The 22,641-nt window shown below is 40.3% G+C and overlaps 1 protein-coding gene across 1 annotated transcript in view; it reads right to left on the bottom strand.

The window, feature by feature from the left end:
* LOC149278389 (adhesion G protein-coupled receptor L4-like) overlaps positions 1 to 22,641 on the bottom strand; it is a 49,273-nt gene that overhangs the window by 5,142 nt on the left and 21,490 nt on the right. The window contains exons 4-13 of the mRNA XM_089502008.1: positions 16,048 to 16,194; positions 15,171 to 15,241; positions 13,873 to 14,052; positions 13,583 to 13,766; positions 10,293 to 10,409; positions 8,907 to 9,109; positions 5,425 to 5,604; positions 4,729 to 4,932; positions 898 to 1,118; positions 689 to 755 (exon numbers count right to left, since the gene is read on the bottom strand). Coding sequence (XP_089358134.1) covers positions 689 to 755; positions 898 to 1,118; positions 4,729 to 4,932; positions 5,425 to 5,604; positions 8,907 to 9,109; positions 10,293 to 10,409; positions 13,583 to 13,766; positions 13,873 to 14,052; positions 15,171 to 15,241; positions 16,048 to 16,194 — 1,574 coding nt within the window. The remainder of the gene's footprint in view (positions 1 to 688; positions 756 to 897; positions 1,119 to 4,728; positions 4,933 to 5,424; positions 5,605 to 8,906; positions 9,110 to 10,292; positions 10,410 to 13,582; positions 13,767 to 13,872; positions 14,053 to 15,170; positions 15,242 to 16,047; positions 16,195 to 22,641) is intronic.

Genomic DNA, 22,641 nt, shown 5'->3' with positions numbered 1-22,641 from the left:
AAATCCAGGAATAGTTCATGCAGATTCACCGAGATCCCAAACGGCAGATTATAAAAAATTTCGCCACAAATTAACGATTTTTTTTTTATCATTCCAGTAACGTGTTTTCTTATTAATTTATTAGCAACGTTACAAAAGGTACAGAGACGACGTCTGAACATCTAGTGGTTTTTATTATTATTTTTATTATTATTATTATTTTTTTTTATTATTATTATTATTTCCAATATTGTTTAAAAAAATTAAATAAACAAAAAAAATACAAATTTATTTAAACTATTATAAAAGTGTTAGAACAAGAGGCCATAACCTAGACTAGAGGCTTAGATGGAAGGAGGTTTTACTTTACTGAGAGGGTGGTAGATAAAGGGAACAGCCTCCCAGCAGAGGTGGTAGAGGGTAATACAGTGAGGGTATTAAACATGCATGGGACAGACATACGGCTCCTGAATCTAAGACGAGACCAACGACTGATTAAGGTTTGAGTCTTTACAGGAGGAGAACCGGGGGCCGGAATCCGTTGAGTGGGATCTGACTGGGACATCTCGCGTCCACCAACGAGTTGAAATCCTCTGTAACAGTGAGTATGTTTTTATAATGATTAATACAAATACCAAATCATATTGACAACATTTTTTCCTGCATTTTTATATTAAAATACCCAATATTTGCACGGATTTGGACTTACGAGAATGATCAAGCAGGCCGGCCCGATAAAACTCCATATAAAGTTATTTTCGGTACTCAACCAACATCTACAAAACACAAATAAACCCAAGAAATGAATGCAAAAGAAATATTACATTAAATAAATATTTTATATAAAGTGTGAGAGTTTAGGATATTCCTGGTGATCCCTTATAACGGTTAAAAAAGCTCGTTTTTGGGACTTCTTACACTTTATCCGTGCCGTAATATTTGTAACCAAGAACAGCGGAGATTCCCACGACCACGGCGGGACTGCAATAGCCGAATATGTAGAAGTTCTTGTGCAGGAATCCTTTGTTGTAAATGACCCCGACCACCATCAGGTACAGGTGGATTCCCTCGATGCACATCCACGCGAAGGCGGCCAGGAAGAAGTAATGCAGCGACCCCGCGATGACAGCGCAGAGGAGCTAAAAACAGCCAGAAGAAGAAAAAGCATTTTATATACAAAAATATATACCAAAAAACCCACCAGAAAAACATTATTTTATGTTACAATGTATCCCTGGCTTGAAGCAGCCCATCGGTAGCAGGAAAGCGTTCCCATTGAAATCAAGATGGAGCACTTTCAACGCATGCGCACGAGAGTCGCAACCGGATTTGTTGGCAATTGGCATTTACAACAAAAATGATGACGTTAAAGATATTCAGCAAAAATATCACAGAAGAAAGATGATGGGAATAATGGGGTGAAAGAGGACATTTTTTAAATAAAAAAATGAACTTTTTTATTTGCATGTAATGAAGAAAATTTTAGAGAGGAAATGTAGAGAAAAAATAATTACTTTTCTTTGGGTTTTAAATGCAGTGATGTAATAAAATAATACTGAAGAGAACCGTCTCATTACCCCAATAAACCCCCTTTATCTGCAGACCTGGAGCCGCCGTTGCTGTCAGTCATGTGATATTTTGGGTGACTTTCCCGGCTCAAACCCCACACTGAGCTGATGCTTTATGGCGATGCTAATGAAGTCCGTCCCTCCATAGACTTTCATTAATCAGAGAGTCCGGCTGGGTGATTCATGATGGAGTCAGGGGCTTCAGGCCCGGGACTTTCTTTAGGCTCCCCACTAGATGGGCACTTTGGGAATCAGAGGAGAGATTGTCTGCCACCTTTACAGGGAAAGATAAGCCCTGCAGCCTTTGTATCATTTTATAGTCGTGCTTCTGACGACCGGAGTGAAAATACAGAGAGGGGAAAAGATAAAATTTCAAGCAGGGAAAAAAAAGAGAGAGAGAGCGAGAGAGAGAGAGAGAGAGAGACTTGTCTAATTCATATAGATTGCTACATATAAAATAAATATGAAGTCGTTCTGTTTGCCGTGATAAATGAAACCAGGAGCTGATTCATCGCTATTTTTATTTAGTGGAACTTCACTGACAGAGAGCGGCTGTAAATCAAATTTGTAATTCAGCAATAATTTCTGGCAGTAAAAAAATATGTGCCTGGAAGCCGCGCACGTGCGGATCGGTAAATATTTATACGGTGATTCAGCTTTTACTGGGACGATAATTTAACAACAAGATCGCGTCATGCGAGGTACGGCGACCGAACCTCAAAAAATCAACCAGCCGGAAATCGCTGACGGCCATAAAGATCCCGGAGACGAAACAGAGAGCGTCCGACATTCGGAACGAGTTACAAAAAAACGCCTGGATGACCCAAAATCCAATACTTCTTAAGTGCCCCTGTTTAGCTTGTCCAGTCCCGCTTTGAGCCCCAAACCCCTAATTCCCCTCTCTCCTCCCCTGATGCCCCCTTCTCTCCCCCCCCTGATGCCCCTCTTTTCTAGGTCAGAATGTTTGCTGGGTATGAGGGGATCGCAGGGTTCTACAGCCTTAAAAGCCCCGATAATGTGTATAGAAACAGCAGGAGACGGCTTTATAAATGAAACGGGGTAAAAAAACCCCATTATTTTGCCTCCTTTTAAACACATATCCCCATGTGATTGACCATGACATCATACATGATGCTTAAAGTTAACTGACTCCTCAATGGCATCAATTATTACTGTACATGACTATAAAGATTCACTTATTATTATTATTATTATGATTAGTAGTATTATTATTATTATTTATTGTTTTATATAGCGCCATCATATTCCATAGCGCTGTACAATGGGCCTCAATCCATAATGTTCCCAATACTACTACTAATAATAACACATTTACTATTATTATAAATAGACACATAATACCATTCATACCTTTGGTGTCACTTGTTTTTGAGAGAAAAGCAGATTTTCCCCATTAAAATAACATGAAAGGGATCAGAAATCCAGCGCAGACGGGGTTAATGTTGTAAATGACTATTGTAGCTGATTTTTAATGGAATCTCTTCATAAGCGTTCCAATGGCCCTTTATCACTCCCATCACTCCTGTGTTCCAATGGCCCTTTATCACTCCCATCAATCCTATGTTCCAATGGCCCTTTATCACTCCCATCACTCCTGTGTTCCAATGGCCCTTTATCACTCCCATCACTCCTGTGTTCCAATGGCCCTTTATCACTCCCATCACTCCTGTGTTCCAATGGCCCTTTATCACTCCCATCACTCCTGTGTTCCAATGGCCCTTTATCACTCCCATCACTCCTGTGTTCCATTGGCCCTTTATCACTCCCATCACTCCTGTGTTCCAATGGCCCTTTCTCACTCCCATCACTCCTGTGTTCCAATGGCCCTTTATCACTCCCATCACTCCTGTGTTCCAATGGCCCCTTTATCACTCCCATCACTCCTGTGTTCCAATGGCCCTTTATCACTCCCATCACTCCTGTGTTCCAATGGCCCTTTATCACTCCCATCACTCCTGTGTTCCAATGGCCCTTTATCACTCCCATCACTCCTGTGTTCCATTGGCCCTTTATCACTCCCATCACTCCTGTGTTCCATTGGCCCTTTATCACTCCCATCACTCCTGGGTTCCAATATAGCCTATTATATAGATTAACTAGAGATGTTGCAATAACTGCTTCTCTTTGATATTAACACTTAGAATGCCGCTCTGTTAGCGGGGAATTCCGTGGATAAAGGCGTTATTTGCTCCTCAGTTACATCGGAATGTTTTAGAAAGTCCGTTTCCTGCAATAAAATGACCTGTGAATTTTTCACAATGTGAGACTTCGCTCTGTTCCAATTTGGTTTGGATAAAATCAGACGTTATCGGGTATTCGGCGTCCCCTCCGCTGAGCGCTCCCGCTATCTGCAATCCTCTCTTGTATTTGTATCTATAAAGCCATCGAAGATAGTGATCCATTTCGGGCTCAGACTGTGTCTGGGTGCATTCAAAGTTTAATTACGGTGCTTGGAGAGAGCATTAATAGAAATTGTAATAAATTATGTTTCTCTAGAGATAACCGCGAGGAGACACAATAGCTTTATTTTCCATAGACGGAAAAGCCAAGGAGCATTTCTCCATGATAGGTGCAGTTAGGAGGTATGACAAAGTATCATTATTTCACCCCAGTCTCTCCTAGGAGGATCAAAACAAAATCAGATTAATGATCTGGAGAGGATCATTAAAAGTCTTCCGGTTTCTGAGTTCTCACACCAGGAAGGCAAAGAAAACTTTTGTATGAAAGTAACGAAAACGATTCCAAATCAATAAATAAAGTCGGGAAATCTTAATAAAGAAATTCCAGCGATAAAATATATATTTTTTTAAAGTTCCCCTGTAATAATATCACATATTATCAAATATTACATATGCCCCCCCTTAAAAAAAATATGCTGCAGGTGAAAGAAAAAATGGTGTCATTGTGATGATGTCATAAGGCTTCTGTGAATCACAAGATACTCGACATTCAGGAATTTTATTGTATTTGACAAGGTGTTAAATTTGGTCAAAATTTGGTAAAATTATCACATTTTGGTGCGACGTTATGATTGGCCGGATGCAGATAAGTCGTAGGGGGGGCTTCTACGGAGCTGAAGGTTATTCGGATCGATGTTCTAAGAGGGTAAAGGGTTAAATGGCAATATAGGGTTATTATGGGAAGGAACTTGGTGACGTACCTTGTTTTTTGTCATATTTATACCAATAAGAAAAAGGAGTTCAGCCAAAAACAGGGCGCAGCAGAGGTTTTTATGAATCGTGATCCTCGTGCTTTGGATTTCGCTGAAGAAGAAAAACGTGAAAATGCAGAGCGAGAGGCAGATCAGGGAGACGATGATCCCCAGCTGGGTGATCCGGGTCAGGACGGTCTGGTGAGCGGCCAGCTGCGGGTCAAACAGATCGCGCAAATAAGAGACAAAACATAGAAACCTAGAACCTGCCGGCCCCATCCGGCCCCCCGTCTAGTCTGCCCGTTCCCCCAAACTTTTGAACGGCTATGTATATATTTATATAAATGGGTCGAAACATAATCTGGTTTATTTATGCCGTAAATTCCCTTTAAAAAAAAACTTACAGAACTTTTCTTTTTTCAAACCTCGGAGTAATAAATGTGACTTAAACGCTTAACAGGTTATTTTAAAAAATAAAATGTGAAGTAAATCAATCGGAGACAAAAATAAAGAAATAGAACCGCTCCTTTTTCAAATCAATTTCTATTAAGAAGAAAGTAATCTCTCCAGACGCTGATGAGAAAATAATACGGAGGCCGCGATTGGATTTTATTTTATAGATAATTAGACAACTTGGGCTGTGAATTACTGGGGGAAAAAAATCGTTATGAGCTTTAAGCTAAATGGAGAGGTGAAATCGCTTACCTGGCTGGGACCTGATGATGTCATCAGGATAGCAAAGTGAGTGAGATGGTTGCATTTGCAGGAGGTATGGCTCACATTGGAATAGAGAACCTCGCAGCCGTCTGTAGACCACTCTCCCTGCATGCTGTCAGGTGAATAATTCCAGAACGCACATTGCACCAGACTGGGATCCGTGGACGGCTGTAAAAAGGATTGGACACGAATATGTTTAGTCCTCGATAGAGATGTGCAAATAATGCAAAAATGTCACAGAAAGCCCCGTCATTGCCCCCTAATTTAAACTTGGGGCAATATGGGGGTGCGTCCTGTGACGTCCCCTTCCTCGATTGGAAGATCAGGGGAGAGGAAGTCACCGCAAGCGCCGGAAGTTGCAGGCCGAGTTATGTCTGCAGGGATCCGGACGAAGATAGAAAACAGCAGCTTGAAGATAGGAGAGAAGATAAAAGAAGAAGAAGACGCGGAAGCGGAAGTGGTCGGCACTTACAGAAAGCGTGAGAGACACGTGAGAGAGGGGGTATCAGGGGAGGAAAGGGGGCATCATGGGGAAAGAGGGGCATCGGGGGAGGGGAAGATGAGCTCAGGAGAGGATAAAAGGACTTTAGAGTAAGAAAGAATGGCATAGGAGAGGAGATGGGGGCTTTAGGGCAGGAAAGATGGCTTTTGGGGGGCAGGGGGTGGAGCTAGAGGATTTGGGACCCAGAGACAGACTAGCCGAACTAAACAGAGACATTTGGGAGTTATGGATATAATGGGGTCTTTACAGACACTCCTGTGCAAATAGGGGGTACGCTCTTAGGGACGTGGAGAGTGCTAGAAATGTAGGTTCCTTTAAACGAGAATTTGATACATTTGTTACAAGAGATGCCATTCTTGTGCTCATTATTTTATACAAACAGAAGTTGATCCAATGATAGAACTTTATATGCCGGTTTTAATCATAAATGGTATTTCACCAAATATATTTATCTGTCTCTCAGCTCGCTACGTGATTAAATATAACGGTAACCTCTCTCTCTGTATAATGGGGATATTCTGCAGCTCTCTCGGATCGGTATATAACTCATGGAGCGTTGGATATGGAAGTCATGTTTCTTTAATGTTGTGCAGAAAAATATACGTTCGGTCCCATAATCCTTTGCACATCTATTTACTACGTCCCAGCGGGATGCGGCCCAGTGGGGGGGGGGTGATCAGGAGGGGGTCTAATGGTACTAGAAAACATGGTGGGGAAAAATATGGGTAATTTATTTTATTACACACACAGAAAATAAAATTGCGCAGATTGTCGACTTTGGTTCCTGAAGCACAAGATTTATACAACCCTGAAAAGGTTATTTTTTAAGATTATCTTTTTTTAAATTAAAATAGAAAAGACAAAATCTTCAAAAAAAATAGTAGTAATAATAAAGATATATAATATATAATATAAGACTGCTTATATGAACAGTTGTCTTGCAGGGTAGGTAGGAGGGGGGGATATTCTGAAGGTCCTAGTTGGGGGTCACATATCAGCGGCGCTGCATTTATGGTTTATTCCATTACTTGGACTTTTACCTTTTTTTTCATGGTCTGGCAGACGTTAGAAGAACATACTTTGGATATTTTATTTGGCTTCTGCTAAGTGGGACAGCGTATTGATCTTTAGTAAGTGGTGGCAGAAGTGGGATTACAATTTGTAACTGCTGATTTAAACCTGCTCAGAATAAAGATAAACGACATGGATAATAATCTTTCCCTATGAACAAATATTATTATAATGTTAATTGCTTTCATTTGTCTGTCTAAAGCCAGAATTTACTTTTATTCTTTGTAATTGTTTCAGCCGATGCATCTTTTTTTGCTTTGACAGAAGAGTTGCCCGTCGACAAATTCATTTCGGAGAATGACAATCCGGTCTCCGTTCCTGCTCGTTCGTTTGATAAATACGGACAATGGAGACACATTTGTCAGGTCTAGAAAAGTTCTCTTTTTCAGTTATTCTTTGATAAATCTATCCCCTGATCTTTAACCCTCCTCGATGGGAACTCGGGAGACAGGATGAAATACATGCCTTGGAGTTCAAACAATTGATAACATTTAATATACCTGAAGCACAGCTGATTTATGTCTGTTTTCTAAGATATTACGAACAGTATTTCTCTAACGATTCTTCGAATTAATCAATAGACGGATTTCTTGCACTCCTAGTTTTATTAAACAGGCAGGAGCCCCCGGATACACCTGGTGATAGAATATTCTTCTAGCTGGATACATTGTATTAAAAAAACAGCTTTAAAAATCCCTGTCCGTAACCAATAGTAATAAATTATATAAAATATGCACCATGTCCCTCTTTCCTCCCATGTACCCTTCTTTCCTCCTCTGATGCCCCTCTTTCCTCCTCTCTGCCCCTCTTTCCTCCCCCGATGCCCCTCTTTTTCTAGGAGCTCAGAAAGTTTGCTGGGTATGAGGGTATCACAGGGTTCTACAACCCGAAAAGCCCCAAATAAAGCAGCCAAGACTGGAGGGAAAATGCTCCAATGGAGCTCAATAGGAGCACTTTCTATACATGCGCCCAGGGGGAGAGAGAGGTCATGTTAAAAAAAACACTCATTTAGAGGTGAAGCTCAATTATTCTATGCATTAAGTGGCATATGGTGGCTGGAATATCCCTTCAAGTAGCGAAGCGCTAAGCACAACATGTAAGCCATGGAAAAGAAAGGGTTAAAACATTCAGCATGAACCAAAACAGAAAATGTTCCCAACAAACTCAAATTCGAGCAGGAGTTACTACGACAACATATCACGGTTACCATGTTGCAAATGCTTTAGTTTCTAAATTAAGTTTCTATGGCAACTCTCCAATAAAATCTTTTTGTAACTATAAAATAGTTCTTTGGATACTCTCAGCTCCCCAGAAGAATTACGGCAACAAAGACGGCATTGTTTATATCACTTTACTTTGTTACCGCTGTTAGGGAATTTAACAAAAAACGCACCGCGTGTCTTCAACGGTGAATATGTTGCATTTAGGGGGAATATTAATAATATTAATTATTACTATTAATAAATAGTTCCTGGTCTCTCCTGTAAGTGTTTTAGCTGGCAGAGATTGTTTGCCGTTTCAGATGACATCATAATTTCAAATGCTCGATATCATAGACATTTTATGAGGGGCTGGCAAAAAAAAAATAAGTGAAACTTATGGTTGCTATGGTGATAGAACAACTTTTGCACCAGAATCACTTAACCCCTATTGTATGTTGTCAGGGGTATAACTAGAAACCACACGGTGCCAGCTTTGCCACCAGTTTGTTGGTACCAACTTTCTCCCCAAACAGCTTGTCAGTGCCAACTTTGTCCCAAAACAGCTTGCCTTTGCCGTCTTTGTCCCCAACTTCCTATGAATTTGGTTAAAACTTGGGATAAGCTATTGTAAATTATTCACTTGCATATAATCTGAAATAAAATACTGTAAAATAAAGACATTATTTACAACGCACCTGTGAATGTTTTAACATGAAGGTAACTTTGTCCAGCTGGTAGAGTGTCGGCGGGTCCGAGTGGATCGCGGCAGCGATAACGGGGGATATTATCTGCTGCGATTCTTCGGGTAGTTGGCTTTTTTCCCCATTATTATTGTTTTCAGAAGATTCGAGCAAAACTCCAACGGTGTCGTATCGCAAGAACACGATAGATACGGTGCCTGGACGGTAATAAAAAAAACATGAACCGTGCCAGTAGCGCTACCCGACAGAACAATGCTAGTAATTTACAAATAAAATATCATCATGAATTCCAATCACTTATATAAACTAGGATGCCAGCCTTGTATGCTGCACTCACCCGGCGAGTGGCCCAGTTGGAGCTTTAACTACTGATCTGGTTAGACATAAAGGTAAAGGACCAGAACCTTAACTTCCATTGAGCAAGAAGGGCAGCTGCCTCAGGTACCATAAGGTGAGGGTGCTTGAGCCCCCCACCGGCAGTGTCCCAATGTACCTTTTCGAAGCGGATGTGACCTCTTATTCAGCCCCAGATGCCAAGAACCCAAGTTATAGCTCTTAAGAGAAATATTATTATTGTTATTATTATTTATTGTTTTATATAGCGCCATCAAGTTCCATAGCGCTGTACAATGGGTATCTCTACAAGGTCCCACAGCTCTTCCATTATACTTGGCCAAACAGTTGAGTATCAGAGAGCAAATGGAGGTGTCTTGATAAAATAACTGTCTGCCGTGTCTTCCCATGACAGCGTGCTCCATGTTGGGTCTTTGGTCATAAATCGCTGTAATTATATTGATTGGCTCATTCAACAAAATGGAAAACTCATCTTCTAACGGGAATGACTCTCGCTCAGCTTTTGGCGGTCCGGAGGAGGGGGGAGAATCGTTTATCATCGGTAGACCCTCCAGTTGGCCATTTGGGATCTACAATGGGTTTTATAGCCAGTGGATAATAGGGGAGTGGCTTGGTAGGTGATACAGCAGGGGGTGGGGCCTGTAAAACCAATCAATGTGCAGCTTTGTATCCAAATTATGTGCCAGTAGCACAAAGAGGCAAAGATGGAGCCACCCTGCTTCCGGGAGAAGAAACGACCAAAACATTCAAAATATTACATTTACAAGTAAAAAAAAATTCTGTAATTAGGCGAATTTACTATGAAAACTCCACATTTCTTTAAATGGTTTTAAATACATTCAATAAAATATTAATGATCTATTTTGTTCTACTTGCAAAAAAAAATTATTTAGTCAGCTTTTTTCATAAAAAAAGACAGCTAGTTCTGGTGAATTGGCCTTTTATTCATGATTTTTAAAATATTTTTATGTTTTGTTTTTTTCTCTCTATATTTTTTTCTGATACAAAAGGCAATCTGATACTTACCATTTGGAAGAGATGTTTCCTTTTTCTTGGGGGAGATCTTGATATAATCTCCTTCTATAAGCACGTGCGGGTGGATGTGCTTCATGTGGCCGGAGTCAAAGGTAAACAATTTGAGAGCTATGAAAAAAAACGGGGCAGAAATTACACATTGTGTGATTCCGCTCCGAAAATAAAAACAACTGAAAACATATAAACATTCCAAAAATATCCAGCAAAGGAAGCTGCGCGGAGATTGGGAGTCCGTTCTCTTCCTTCGGTGACAATGAAATTCCTTTTTTAGTGGAAAAATTCCTTCTTTAGTGGAAGATTACAGTTATTTGGAACAAAAGGTGCAGCCTGGAATATCCTAAATTATCTAAATATTTCTACAATCATATTTTCTGGGTCTAAATGATACAAATATTGACTCCCCGCGTCACAGGGAACGCCGACTGGAGGGAAAAGGTTATTTTTGGGCTGAATAATGGCACTTTTGTTTCAGATATGACATAGTTTCTTTTAATCTATTAATGTTATTTATATATAGATATAGATTTATTGTCTTTAAAATCCCAACTTGAGATGGGGGGGTCACAGATTTGGCACCCAAGTCTGGCACAATAAGGCTCTCCTGCATGGGGGTGGATACTGAACTGTCCATTATTGGTTTTATTTACTAAGATTTCATAAAAAAATAAACTCTGCATCAGGGTTATCTTTCTCAAGCACTGGGAAATGACTCCTTTCCCAAGGAGCTTGCAATCTACTTGTTAGTGTGCATGAATTTATAGAGGTCGCAGACTAAATGGTTTGTGAGTCGCTGAGCAGACCCAGTCCACTGCGCATGAAGAGGGGATCGTAGGGGGGGCACGCTATGCAGTGTAAAGCCATCATTTGAAACTCATTAAATACCAGCACCATAAGAGCTGACACTCATTTACTGACACACGTTATTATTCTCTGCTTCACATGAGGTTAGATATTCCACCCCAACATTTTTTCTCTCTTCCACCATATTGTCAGGGCTCATGCAAGAAAATTAAGAGAGGGGTTAAACCCACTGGCAGCCTCCATCGCCAAAGGGCATTTGTTTCCATGGTAATCCTACCCTAGACCATCAACATTTCCCGCACAAGTAGTGAGTCGGTGAAACATTTACACTAAATACCCATTGTACCGCACTACAGACTATGACAGCGCTATACAAATCAACAAATAAAAATAATAAATCATTTTTATATGTTATGTAGCGAAATACTGATAAACCGCGGACGGACCTCAATAAACACATAGGAGCAGCCTGACAATATACGATGTTACAGGCAGCGCTCACATATCCGGCAGCGGGTGATACGAGCAGGGCTTAGCCGCCTCTCCGAGTTATTACGGGCACGGCTTAATTAATAAGATGGCTCTCTGCAGGATTATTAGTTAATTATCTCCCCGTATATTTGGAAACCGCTACTCGTATTGTTTTTCTAATAAAGTCTGAAAGCGTTTATCAGAAGATAGTATTGATAATTTCATTTCAAATTGTTAAATGAGATGCTGGTCCTCGTCCAAACGGCTTCTTCATCGCGGGAATAACGATAAACGTACCTGCGGTCTGACCCTGGATAACAGCCGGCCGGCTCCCGGTGCCCTCCAGTAGAGCGGTTATGGTGAAGAACCGGCTTTTCTTGTAATCGCCGAATTTAATGCTTTGGGGCAGCTGAAAATGACCTCCCTGCCCGTATCTGCCGATTACTCGCTTCATGGAAATGAGGCTGCATCGTAGGATTTCCCATAACGGCCAATAAATTACCCTCAGCCAACCCCACCTCGCTAGGACTCGATGGACTTCACTGTACATTTCGTGTTATCTTGATCTTTACAGACCCCACCTAAAACTCATGGGCCCCTGACATTAACCCTTTGGAGAGGCACTGAGCCCACCCATGCCTCTTCCCCTCCATCCATGTTCTGTTCAATGAGATGGAAGACCCTACCTTTGCCCCTCTAAGTCTATATAGAGGGGTGCACGGCCCATCCAATGCATCCTCTGGGTGCCAGGAGGGTGAACAGGGTGGCAGTTTGCAGCCTGAAACAGCAACTTAAACCAAGTGAAGGGGAAGCAAGATGGCGGCTCCCGCAATCAGCACAATGGGGATTGACAGAGGGGCTTTTATAGTAACACCTAAGTATAAGTACTTTCAGATAAGTATGTTGGATAAAGGTTAGGGTTAAGGATAACCTGGAACGCCCTATTTAAAAGTTAGCATTGATTTCAGATATCCTTACGGCTTCTTGGCCACCGTCCTGCCCCACGCGGCCCCCACACACCTCCATTTTTATGTTCTGTGTGTGCGGGAAATCAAAGTGGTAACCAAGTCATTTCTTGGAAACCATTATCTGTAATTCATGCCGCCCCAGGGAACCCCAACAACGAGAAGATTTTTAAAAAGTTACGAGACCTGAGAATTTTGCAGTTTCGCCCATTTATCCGAATAATGAATGAACGAATGCAACATTGGACGAAAGAAAACGAACGTGCGCAACACAAACATCTTCATTCATTTGTTCATCCGCTCGTCGCCATGGCCACCATTTTAACTATATAAACAGGAGGAGAATCTGGTCATTTTAATTCAACTCCTTCTAAGTGTTTATTTCTTGTTTCCATGGCAACCGGATGGACGAATGGGATTTCCGAAAACGAAAAATGCTGGGCGAATTTCATCGAATAGCAAGATGGTGACGGATGAAGTTTGTCCAATACAAAGAATGCCCCCCCCAAAAAACGAACACAAAGTTTGTGCCGTGCCCAAGTCTAGTTGTTACCATTGTGAGCGCAGGACTAACATCAAGGTGACAATCATAACATGATTGGATGAACCTAAACAGGAACTAATAAAGTATTGATGTGATTGGTTAAAAATGATCTGCTTTTGTTACATTATTGTAACCGACCTGTTCAAGATTGGGACGTTTGTATTGTGCGCTCGTCTATAAATCTGTGCGAAATGCTTCATTCGGAACTTTTTCCCCATTTCACTTTTGTGACTATCGGCATGAAAATATTCCCTAAGCGCGTAAAAATCCAGCAATTCCCCTAAATAATTTGAATTGGGGCGCCTATCCTGTCACCAGTCCTTGCTAGCTAAGGTAAAATGGGCTAAAAAATGAAAGAAAATAGATGGAGAAAAGAAAAAAGAAAAAAGAGGGAACGAGACAAAAAACAAGAATACATTTAGTCCAACAAAGCCCTGGAACTAAATCCAACGGCAATTTGTGAGGATTTATTTTAGAATTTAGCTGCGTGATTCTCGTACCCACGGCGCTGGCATCGACGTCGACCTGCGAGGTCCTTTTGAAGTTCTGTGACAGCTCCAGAGCAGCCTGCTCCATGGAGTGAAGGAGCTTCGTCATGCTTCTTTTCCTGTCATTCTCCGATAGCTTCTTCCAAACTTTAATTTTATCCTTTTCTACGAAGTTGTTCACGGTATTAACAAAAGTCTGCCGATACGGGGAGGGGGGGGGGGGGATAAAAAAAAGTTCAGCTAAATTACACATTTACGTTTGTTATTCATTCTTTAAACAAAAAAAATGTCAAATCGCTTACGGTAATGGTAGTGTTGGCGAGACTCTCTTTGTTCGCTGCTGTATTGTTCGCAGAGCTTAGAAATGGATAAGATGTAGCAAGCGCTTCGACGTAGGAAATCACGTCTACCGGCTGGACCTCTCCGGCGGTGCTTTTCTGAATCTCATTAAGCACGGCAATCGGCTCCTTAATGCTGCCGACCTGATTGAGGAAAACAGCGCAGTTCAGATGGATACAACGGTCAAAATTTTACATAGAAACCTAGAACCTGCAGGCAGATCGGCCCCATCCGGCCCCCGTCTAGTCGCCCGACTTAATCAGTCGTTGGTCTCGTCTTAGTTTCAGGAGCCGTATGTCTACCCCATGCGTATTTAAATTCCTTCACTTTGCAAAAGTCTGTGAAGAGAGTTAATACGTTCACCGGCACTTTTTGTCCCCTTTTTAGGAGTTATTTTCTAATAAACTTTTTTTTTCCCACCAAGTAACTTCCGAGGAGGATTTAAGGTTAACGGGCAAACTGAGCTTTTAGTTTGAAGACCCAGTAGTTAATGATGTTGGAAATTCTGAGATTAGAACGCTGAAAACAGCGGAATAATCAAATATTTAAACATTTTCAAACAAGAAAATATGCTCTAAAGGAGAAGCCGATGTTAGGATATCCAAGATGGCGGCTGGTTTTGTAACTTTCAGATTTTCATAAATCCGTAGCAGATCTAAATCCAGAGATGCTATCCGGGGAAAATTCTGTATATATCCATGAGACGATAGACAGATAGATAGATAGATAGATAGATAGATAGATAGATAATACATAGGTAGTAGATAGATATATAGAAAGATAACATATAGATAGATGATCGATAGATAGATAATAAATATAATATATAATAAGTGGATTGATAAATGATAGATAGATAATATAAAGATAATAGATAACAAGTAGATAGATAGATAGACGGATAGATAGATAGATAGATAGATAGATAGATAGATAGATAGATTGATAGATAGATAATAGATAGATAGATAATAGATAGATAGATAGATAGATAGATAGATAGATAGATAGATAGATAGATAGATAATAGATAGATAGATAATAGATAGATAGATAGATAGATAGATAGATAGATAGATAGATAGATAATAGATAGATAGATAATAGATAGATAGATAGACGGATAGATAGATTGATAGATAGATAGATAGATAGATAGATAGATAGATAGATAATAGATAGATAGATAGATAGAGTCCCAGTGCTAGTTGCATACAACACATGAATTGAGATAATTTGAAGGCGTTTGAATATTACTTACTTTACTTAAGGTTTGATTAATATTTGCAGAAATGCAGTTATCGTCCAAATGGCATTTAATCTTCAGGTTTTCTGTGGAAGGATGGAAATAGACTTGTGTTAAATTACTGTAATTCACTGAATAATTTAACAGCCGGCGTTCGTTTAGAGCGAATGTGGATCTGGATGGACCCAAAAGGCCATCGATCTTCTAGAAATCCACAGAAATCGGTCATTTTCTAGGCTCAGTTTTAACGCTATCTGCGCCGGGCTGTAGCATAAACCCCCCCCCCAACGCGTAATCTACATCGGAACGGAAGAATATTCTCCAGTTTGGCATTCAAGGGGTTTTATGAGCTGCAGACACTTCTGGGCAATTAATTAAATGAAGATATATGGACAGATTCACTAAAACGGCCCTTAGCGGGGGATTTCATTATCCTGCTGGACACAGAACACCACGAATAGGAACAAAAAATATTATTCAATAATAATAATAGATTTAGAGTTTCTTTATTTACCTTTTTAAGGAGTAGAAAAGATAAACAGCGCATGCACGCACATATTCAGGATAGTTGGTAAACACATTACGTTGGTGTAAGGAACTGTAATATGTGAGATTTAGGACAGATGTGCCTTACATTTTTAGCTTTCTTGATATTTTAATGTAAGAATAGTGATTTTTTTTTTTTGATTTTTTTTTTTAGTAATTGCACATTAAAGTCCCAGCAACGTAAAGTGGAAAAATTATCCATCGCAGAAACAATTTCAATTTTTCTGGAAAGAATTTGAATAAAACTTTATGAAAAATGTTGAGCTGAAATAAATCCTGTTACATTGTAGCACTGATGTGATAATTAAATGACACAAATGTTTATAACAATATCTCGATTTCTCACCTCGACAATAAGTGCCGTCATCCGCCGCAAACTGTCGTCTTCCTGAGGACGGCTGATAACCTTCCTGGCAGGAACAAGTGTACCCTCCGGCGGTGTTTTCGCACCGCGTATGATCCCCGCATTTACTTTCACCGCATTCATCTATATCTGCAAACACCGTACAAAATTAGCATTTAATAAAGTATTTCGAAAATGCTAAATTTCCCTTCTTGTTGTTAATAATGTTTCATGACACCAATCAAAATTGTAATTTTTGGAGCAGATTAAAAAAAAATATATATTTCAAAAATAAATAAAATCATCCAAGTCTAGTGAAAAAATAGAAAAATAAAGATACTTTCTATGACTTAATGTTTCAAGAGGATGCAGAACACAGTAGAAGAGCCTTAATCCGAGACGCAGACGGCAACCCAAAAAGCTGGGAATTGTCTCTGCCTTAAAAAAAAATTACAAATTCTGAATTTTCAGAAATATTCAGAAACAAGACAGAAGCAGGGATTTTTAGATTTTGGGAGTTTTATAACAGGTCAGCTAATTATAAAGATAATATTATATTTGGGATAAAAAATAAATAATAAATAAATAATAATAACATTTAAAACCATTATGCTAAAATTAAAAAAAAACAAACAGTAGTGAAGCTTTTATGGGGAAAAAAACGAACAGAAATGACTGAGGTGGAGCCTCTTCCCCATTCCTTCATTATCATTGGAAGAACAAAAGTAGGAGGTCCCTGAGGCACCAGCAGAGGCTCCGCCCTGTTGCAGAAGTGTACCGGAAAGGAGATAGTAATGCAGACAGGGAAGTGAAGACAGGGGAGCGGTTATCAGAAAAGGTAGGGAGAGAGTAAGGAAAGAGCCTTAAATTTCAAACAAAAATTCACTGAATTTTTCTCCTTTGTTGTAATTTGTTTCGTTGGGGCCTCCTCCTTGTTCTCGGACATTCGTACCAATAAACGGCTCACAAAATTTGTTAAAACGAAAATTTGCATGAATTTGAATACAAAAGTCCAATCTGCATGGCCTATCTTGATAAACAAATCCATTATTTTTGGGTCCAGTTCTATCTCGATGGTATCTGCAGGCGCGATATAACTAAAACATATTGTATGGTTTGGACGCACAAAATGTGCTAATATGTTCAAGACAGAGATTATTATCCAATGGTTTTTATAGCGCCATCATATACTGCGGAGATTGACGTTAATGATTACGCTGATAAATGATGCCACAACCTCGGTCATTAACAGCTTCAATATAAAGAATTGCAAGAGAAGAGAAAAGCAAGATGGTCGCCTTTTTTAAAACATGGCTGGCGCTTTAACAAACAGCAAATATAATTGAGCGGTTTGGTAACGTTGCACAAATGAAATGCCATTATTTTTAGGAATGTCAGTAATGCGGGGATTTCCTTTCCCAGGAAGCTGGGTATATGATAAACCGTAAGGAATTCCAATCAGCTGGACGCTCCTGGCAGATGCCCAATAACACAAAGTACGGATCCGCAAAGCAAGACGAAGCGGAGCTTCCAGCAATTTATTTTGGTTTGATTTTCTTCAAAATGAAGTAACTAACGATATTTTGCTGTGTGACAAATAAACCGAATCCTGGAGAAATTAATCCTATATATCAGGAGAAATAAATCAAATTATTTCTCCCAAAATACGTCTCACCCAGCGGAGAGAGCACGAAAATCTTTAAAAAGAAAAAAAATCCGAATTCTTTCTGTGCTTCTCAAGTCAATGAAATATTGATTTGGGTTTCTGAGGATGGAATACAATCTGCAATCAGCTGGGGGAAAAAAGAGTGTCTGCTGGTGAAGGAATGCAAGGTTTGATAAAAAGTGAATTTAAAATTGTTATAGCGCGAGAATGCATATAAAAAGTAAATTAACTATTATTTATGATCCAGGGAACAATAGATTCCACCTTGTTTATCAGCAGCGATTAGTTGATTTTTAACCCGGAATATCTCCATAATATTTTGGTTCCACAATTGTGTTATTTTTTTTTTAAATATGATTCCTGAATATTTGTCAAAAAATCCTTATCAACATGGACAGAGAACAGGATTCTTATATGAAAAGGTATTCCAAGTATTGGGGGGGCACCACAACATACATACATACATACATATTTATAAATAAATAAATATTTATACAGCGGCTCAGCTCAGGAGCATCTATTGCACCATTACAGAGCGAGGGGGAATCTCCAATAACGTATCAGGCAAGGAAGTCCACGTCTGGACTCACCTATTCACTTGGGGTGAGGCCTTAGAGCTACCCAATGTACCATACAAAACATATTGAAATCGCTCAGTAAGGACGGACAGCCACTTCATAACCTGTCCATGCTTGTGAAAACCATAATAATTCTTCTGCTTTCCATTGAAAAGAAAAATCCTCCATCAAGATATTACCCAGAAGGAAAGAGGAGACTCACTTTTTCACTTACGGACGAGCCCCAAAGAGTGAATTACCATACAAAACGAATTTGAGATGCTCACTGAGAACAAACAGCCGATTCATAAACCTTTGTTCCGTCTCTTACGCCATCTACATATCGGCGTGATCTGGACTAAACAGCAACACGAGGCAAACATTCGCTGCTTAAGAAAACCAACAATTTATGGGTGGATTGGTATAATTCTAGGCACAAGAGAGAAAAGTGATCCACGTCTGAAGTCACCTTTTTACTTGGGGTGAGAAACAAGAGACTCACTGCAAACAAACAGCCTTTGCTTGTACCATGACAGAGAAAACAACCCCTCCACTACCACATGAGTGAGAACCGGCCCCCGCGACAACATGAGGCAAATTAAGAAGGTCAGGTAGGTTTAACGCCAGATAAAAGAGGGCAAGGAGGTCCACATCTGAACTCACCTTTTCACTTGGGACGAAAACCAAGAGACCCCCATAGGGTGATAGCCTATATAAAAAAAAATTTGAGATGCACTCCGAGAACAGACAGCCGCTTCATAACCTTCCGTACCAAAGGGCAGTCCAGAACTAAACCACAAAGCTTTGAGAAGCCTCACGAGTTGTCCAATTGGTATCCCTCTTGGAGCAAAAGAGCAACGCAATCCACATCTGAACTCACCTTTCACTTGGGGTGACAACCAAGAGATCCCTAAAGGGTAAAAACCCTTACAGAACAAATTTGAGATGTTCACCGAAAACAGACAGCCGTTTTACAACCCTTCCTACCTCATATCAGAGAATTTCAAGGTGTTGTGCTTTTGTGCCTTTACAGAACTAAAACGCAAAGCAAACGTCCCCGGTGCAGGAATAAAACCACCAACCGCAGACATACATCTCTTCCTTCACAGCGCTCATCAGTCTGCACCGATTGGTGTTCCTCTAGAAGTAAAAGGGCTTCCACATCTGAACTCACCTTTACAATTGGGGTGAGAACCAAGCAAAAAAGTATAGTTAAAACGATACCATTTATTGGCTGAGAGTTTAATTGCAAGATTTCAAGACCAAGTTGTCAGATGCCTTTCTTGGGCATTTACAAAATTAAAATGGAACTTCTTAAATACAAAAACAAAACCAAGAGATCCCTGAAACATGAAAGTCCATACAAACTGAATTTGGAATACAGCCCAAGAACCAATAGACACTTTGCAACCTGACCTACAGGGCTTAGGAAACTTAAAATTTAGTTCCTTTGTATCATTACAGAGAACATTACAAGCAAAATCCAACCAGTATCAAGTCAGGACTCACTTTTACACTTGGGGTGAGAACCAAGAGATCCCTGAAGGGTAAAAGTCCATATAAAACAAATTGGAGATGCTCACCAAGACCGCTTCATAAACATCTCGTACTGTGCGCTGTCCAAAACTAAAATAAGAACCAACAACCCGAATGTATGTTTCGACCTTCATGAGCCTCACCAATCAGGGATTATTGGTATCCCCCTAAGAGCCAAGAAAACCACATCTGGACTCATCTCTACACTTAGAGTAAGAACCAAGAGCTCCCTGAAAAGTGAAATTCCAAGAAAACAGCATGGTCCAATTCCATGGGTAACATGAAGTAACTCCCTGCTTAGAAAAACCAACATCCCAGACAAATAATTTATTTGCTTTACCAAATCTTTCTGTCAACACTCTCATTAGGAAGGCTAGGTTGGTGCAACCATAGACACACACACACACACACAAAAAAAAAACAAAAAAAAAAAAAACAAAAAACCAAGGACGTCTGGACTCACCTTTTCACTTGGGGTGAGAACCAAGAGATCCCCAAAGAGTGAAAGTCCATATAAAATGAATCTGAGATATACAGACAGACAGGACAGACAGCCGCTTCATAACCTTTCGTACTGCGCGCTGTCACTTGGAAGCATCTCATGTTTAAGTCCCCTTGTGCCATCTACATATCCGTGTGCTCCTGTCCCAAGGGCAGTCCAGAACTGAATTATGAAGCAAATCACATCAGACTGATATGTTTATGGAGATTTTTCCTCTGTAAGAGCGGCTGTCTGTTCTCGGTATTTCGCCAATTGGAGTTCTCTTTGATCTCTCCCCAAGTGAAAAGGGGAGCCCATAAGTGGATCTCCTGTCTCTCGTGTGGGTTTATGGGTGCTGATTGGTCAGATGAGAGCCTGAATGGCAGAAAATTATGTCTGAGGCTGCTGGCTTCTTAAAGCAGGAGAAGTTGGCCTTCAGAGCTGTCTTGTAAGATGGGTTATGGAGCAGTTTTCTGTTCTTGGTGAGCATCTCACTTTTGCGTTGTATGATATTCTGTCTCCTGGGGATCTCTTGGAGCTCACCTCAAGTGTAAAGCAGATTTCAGATGAGGACCTTCTTGGTCTTTCATGCTTGGATAGGCACTAGTTGGACCCCGTTGATGAGGGACATGGAGACAAGAATGTATATCTGGTGTTATTAATTCTCTTGTTTGCTTTCTATGCTTTATTCTGAAATATAAATTTTGGTTATTGTGGACGCGATCAACATCACTTCCTCTTTTTACAGATAAATTGTTAAGTTCTTCATAGAGCGTGAACAGCAGTCTTTACAGCCTGACCTACTGTGATTAGGAGCCTTAAAACATAGTTCTCTTGTATAATCACAGAGAAAGTTCCTACCCCAAAAAGAACTGGAACATGAGACAAACTACCCTCTCCACAAAAGAAACAACAGCCCTGAGCATTTGCTTCTGCCGCTACCAGCATCCCAAGCTAAATCCAACTGGTATCCTGCTAATGTAAAAGAGCAAAGAGGGCCAAGTCGGGACTCTCTTTTACACTTGGGGCGAGAACCAAGAGATTCCCGAAGGGTGAAAGTCCATATAAAACAAATCGGAGATGCTCACCGAGACCGCTTCATAAACATCTCGTACTGTGCGCTGTCACTTGGAAGCATCTCAAGTTTTTGTGCCCTTGTGTCATCTACATATCAGTCTGATCCGGCCTCAAGGGCGGTCCAGAACTAAAATAAGAACCAACAACCCAAATGTAAGGTTTGACCTTCATGAGCCTCACCGGTCAGGTTTTATCGGTATCCCTCTAGGAGCAAATAAACTCACATCCGAACTCATCTTTACACTTAGAGTAAGAACCAAAAGATCCCTGTGAGGAGAAATTCCAAATGAACCGTGTGATCCAGTCCCAAAAGCAACATGAGACAAATCCTCTCTGTTTAGAAAAAACAACAGCCCCAGACAGACTCAACTAACTAATTAATTTAAAATTGTTCTTTTACCATTAAGGTGGTTGGGTTAATATACCAAGAAATAAACAAAAACAAAACCACCAAAAAAAAAAAAAAAAAAAAAAAAAAAAAAAAAAAAAGAGCAAGGAAGCCCACATCTGGACTTATCTTTTCACTTGGAGTGAGAACCAAGAGCTCCCCAATGGGTGAAAGTCCATATAAAATGAATCTGAGATGCACTCCGAGAACAGACAGCCGCTTCATAACCTTTCGTATCGTGCGCCCCAAGGGCAGTCCAGAACTAAATTATGAAGAAAATCACATCAGACTGATATGTTTCGGGAGATTTTTCCTCTGTAAGAGTGGCTGTCTGTGGAGTCCTCTTTGATCTCTCCCCATGTGAAAAGGTGAGTCCATAAGTGGATCTCCTGGCTCTCTTGTAGTTTGATGGGAGTTAGCTGGTCTGATGAGTTCCTGAACGGTAGAGGCGCAAATCTGAGTTTGCTGCTGGTTTAATGCTGAAGAAGTGTATCTTTGGAGCAGATCATAAGATACTCTCTAGCTGTGCTGTAGGAATTATAATAAAGTCACTGTTTATTCTTGGTGAGCACCCCTTTGGGGTTCTCTTGGGTCTCACCCCAAGTAAAAAAGGTGAGTCTAGATGTAGATCTCTTTGCTCTCTAGCACATAGTGGGATACCAGGCGGATGGATGAATTCTCTAATGGGCAAAACGTACGTCTGGGGTTGTTGAGTCTTTACTGCCCCAAGTAAATGTGCCCTTGGGGGCAGACTCAGACTGACACGATGGATGAGGTTTTTCTTCTGAAATGACAAGCTGGAATGGAACAGTAAGATGGGCTACGGAGCAGCTTTCTGTTCTTGGTGAGTATCTCAAATTTGCTTTGTATGATATCTCATCATTCGGGGATC

This window comes from Sceloporus occidentalis, unplaced genomic scaffold (genome assembly GCF_023333645.1).
Source record: "Sceloporus occidentalis isolate IW3139 unplaced genomic scaffold, rSceOcc1.0.p SCAF_190, whole genome shotgun sequence".
Classification (NCBI taxonomy): Eukaryota; Metazoa; Chordata; class Lepidosauria; order Squamata; family Phrynosomatidae; genus Sceloporus; species Sceloporus occidentalis.
The sequence above is the reverse complement of the archived record's forward strand: the minus strand, read 5'-3'. Positions and strand labels throughout refer to the sequence as shown.